This window comes from Coenobita brevimanus, unplaced genomic scaffold (assembly GCF_032717465.1).
Source record: "Coenobita brevimanus isolate Jiangsu-jjx unplaced genomic scaffold, ASM3271746v2 jjx.HiC_scaffold_2684, whole genome shotgun sequence".
NCBI lineage: Eukaryota > Metazoa > Arthropoda > Malacostraca > Decapoda > Coenobitidae > Coenobita > Coenobita brevimanus.
The window spans coordinates 54,735-58,443 of record NW_027643636.1 but is presented as its reverse complement, the minus strand read 5'-3'; the positions used below and the strand labels follow the sequence as shown (position 1 = coordinate 58,443).

Genomic DNA, 3,709 nt, shown 5'->3' with positions numbered 1-3,709 from the left:
ATCTCCGAGTCTGTTGGCTGTTAATTGCTTAGTGCAGTAGACACTGAATTACTGAGCAGCTGAGCTTATTAGTTGTGGTTTTTGTCTTGCACTGATTTACAGGTATGGTGTAAGTTGATTAATTTCTACTTAAAAATGTATATAGGCTACTATAAGATTATAAGAAGCTGTGGAAGGAAGAATAAAATAGTGTGAAAATATCTGGTCTGTTGTAATGCTAATATGCAGTTTTATGCTTCTGTGATCTGCGTGCTTGTTTATGCTGTTTTCCCTGTTTATGAAAGTAACTGATGGTGGTTTATCATATTTGATCACATAGGCCGGGTTGATCATGGAACGCTACCTGTTACCCAAGATTCCCAAGAAGAGGCTGCGAGATGATGATCCTCCTACAGACACACCTGCTGTTAATGAGGACCTGGACAGTGGTGATCGTGATTGTGAGTCTGCAGCCTTACTAGGTGAGGCTAGTGCAGAACCCCAGCCACAAGAGGGCACTTCTCACACCCATGGTGAGAAACTACTACCTGGACCCAAGGACCTGAGCCAGCTTCCAGATAGTGGTCCCACCTGTCCAGACTTGAAGAGATACCCAGCCACAGAATACAGTGGCCAGTCAAGGTCATTCAACAAGAACTGGCGTGATCATCATTCGTGGCTGGAGTACTCCACGACCCTAGATGCTGCATTCTGCTTTCCATGTCGTCATTTCGGTCACGTACACTTAAGCAAATGTGAGAAGTCCTTCACCCATGACGGCTTTCGGAACTGGAAGAAGGCAACCTCATCTCTGAAGTCTCATGATAATTCAGCAGGACACAAGTTCTCTATGCAAGCTTGGGCAGAGTTTAAGATGCAGAAAACAACAGGTTCTAGGATCATACATGCTTTTAATACCAACCATGAAAAAACTGTAAAGGAAAACAGACATTACATTAGAGCAGTAATACACTTACTGCTCTACACAGCCTGCCAAAATGTTGCCCAAAGAGGTCACAAGGAAGACACTGATTCTGGCAACAAAGATAACTTCCTGGAACTGCTGGACCTGATTTCCAGGTATGATGACATTGTCAAAAAGAAACTGAGTGGTGGTCCTGGCAATGCTAAATATACGCACCATGATATCCAAAATGAACTGCTCGCCATCATAGCTTCAATAATCAGAGAGGACATCAGCAACGAGGTCCTAATAGCAGAGCATTTTGCCCTAATGGTGGATGAGACCAAGGACGTCAGCAAACAAGAACAGCTGTCCATTGTGGTGAGGTATCTCCACAAACAGAGCCTTCATGAGGTGTTCCTTGACTTCACAGCAGCCGAGGGTCTGGATGCAGACTCATTGCTCAACAAGATCTTGGAGACCCTGGCCAAATGTGGTATTGACCACAACGCCTGCATTGGCCAGTGCTACGATGGAGCTACAGTCATGTCAGGGCACATCAGTGGTATACAGGAGAGGTTTAGGAGAAAGGTACCACAGGCTGTGTATGTCCACTGTTATGCTCACAGGCTCAACCTTGTGCTCGTTGATTGTGTACACAATATCCAGGCTGCAGCAGAGTTTTTTGTGGCTATACAGAGCTTGTACAAGTTCTTCTCTACGTCAGTAGTACATGAAGAATTTATAAAGGTGCAAAAAGAATTAAATCCCACAAGGCAGCACATAGAGTTGAAGCAACTGTCTGACACAAGATGGACCTCCCAACATGCTGCTTGTCTGGCAGTGAAAAGAACCCTACCTGCCATAGTGACAACCTTGAAACGTCTCATGGAGGGAGACAATGGACACAGAGCCACTGAGGCAAAGGGCCTGTGCATCCCGCTAGATCAGCAATTTGTGACAATTCTGATGGCCATGGAAAAAGTGTTACTGATGACCAAACAACTGTCAAACCACCTCCAGTCACATGACCTTCAGCTGGCCTCTGCAGAGGACTTGATGCAGTCTGTCATGTCTGGACTGACAGGAATGAGGACTGAAGCTGCCTGGAAGGAGTTAGAGGAGGCTGCTGAGGATTTGTGCAAGGTAGTTGGGATACGCACTGAGACTGAGCGTCCAGGTAGACAACGATCTGCTCCCAGACACCTGGATGAATTCATCATAACATCCAGTACAGGTCAGAGGGATGGAGCTATACCAGATGCCAGGAGAAGGACCTTCTATGCCATCACAGATAGAATGCTCAATGAGAAGAGCAGGCGATTTTCATCTGATGCCTGTAATGTTCTGATGGGTGCTGCTGCCTTGAATCCTAAGCACATTACATTTCTGGACAAAAAAGCGCTGTCAGGAATGGCAGCCAATTATGGAGTGGCAGAGGGTAATCTTGCAGTGAAGGTCCACCAATTGACAAGACTAATAGCTAGGAAGAGAGACAATGGCCTGGAAGTGTCCACACCACTTGAGCTCGCAGCCATGCTGGAGCCATACAAGGACGCCTTTATAGATCTGTATAAACTTGTATGCATTGCAGTGACCCTCCCTGTCACCTTAGCTGCCTGTGAGAGGAGCTTCTCATGTCTGAAACTCCTCAAGACATACTTGAGGAACAGCAGTGGCAACAACCGCACCAGCAACCTTGCTGTAATATCAGTTAATTCTAGGAGGGCTAAACAGCTGAACATTGATGCCATTATAGACACATTTGCTGCCAATCACCAGAACAGGCGCATAGTTTTAAAGTAACGTGACAGTCGTTACACCTTGATTTAAAAATTCTTCTGATTCTTCAGATTGTATTAACTTCATAACATAGAATTTTTTTCTGTCATGTTAACTGCTTGCTTACACATGATGTCTAAATTAATTGAGTTAAACTTCAATCTTGTGGAATAAACGAGGATGAGGTGGAGGGATGGACTTGAGAGGTATATGAGGGAGGGGGGGGGGTGAGTTGGGGGGAGGGGAGTCAAATGGTGGGTGACAGAGTGACTTGGAGACGTTTTGTCTGCGGCCACCCTTTGCGGGATTAGGGCGTCGGGCTATAGATAGATAGATAGATGTTGCGTATACATTAATCTGAATTTCCTTGCTAGTTTTATGTCTTTCATTTGGCACAATTTTTGATGAGATAAGAAATATTATACATTAACACCGCAGTTTCAAAGAGTACAGGTGTCTAAAATGAACCTCAGTACATTTGGATATTATGAATATGTACATATCAATTTTCCATCAACACTTCAGTTTGATGACATTTTGTGAAGCCCCCCCACATTTTACCCCAGCCCCTCCTCAGCCCCCCAATGAAAATTTCCCGGCACCGCCACTGCATGACAGTATTGTGATACCGACTCTAACGTATGGAAGTGAAGCTTGGACGTTGTTGGAAGGACACAAGTCAAGAGTGAGAGCAGTGGAAATGAGTTATTTAAGAGGAGCCTGTGGAGTCACATGGAGAGACAGGCTGACGAATGAGGATATAAAGGAGCGTTGTGGTGTTGAGGTGGATGTAATAGGAAGCGTTATGAGGAACACACTGAGGTGGTATGGCCATGTGGAGAGGATGGACGGTGAAAGACTGACGAAGAGAGGGTATGTGAGTGAGGTGGAGGGGGGAAGAGAGAGGGGGAGGCCGAGGATGAGATGGAGGGATGGGGTGGAGAGGTATATAAGAGAGGGGGGTGTGAGTTGGGAGCAGGGCAGTGAAATGGCGGGGGACAGGACGACTTGGAGGCGATTTGTTTGTGGCCACCCCAAACGGGA

The 3,709-nt window shown here is 45.9% G+C and overlaps 1 protein-coding gene across 1 annotated transcript; it reads left to right on the top strand.

Annotated features, from left to right (window-relative positions):
- The first annotated feature begins 331 nt into the window (after positions 1-331).
- Positions 332-2,689, top strand: LOC145389990 (zinc finger MYM-type protein 1-like). The gene has a single exon (XM_080265084.1). The coding sequence runs from the start codon at positions 332-334 to the stop codon at positions 2,687-2,689; it is 2,358 nt and encodes a 785-aa protein (XP_080121210.1).
- Positions 2,690-3,709: the final 1,020 nt, after the last annotated feature.

Bases quoted from the DNA above. Each gene is read 5' to 3' on its own strand.
- LOC145389990 (XM_080265084.1), top strand. From the start codon at position 332: ATGGAACGCTACCTGTTACCCAAGATTCCCAAGAAGAGGCTGCGAGAT.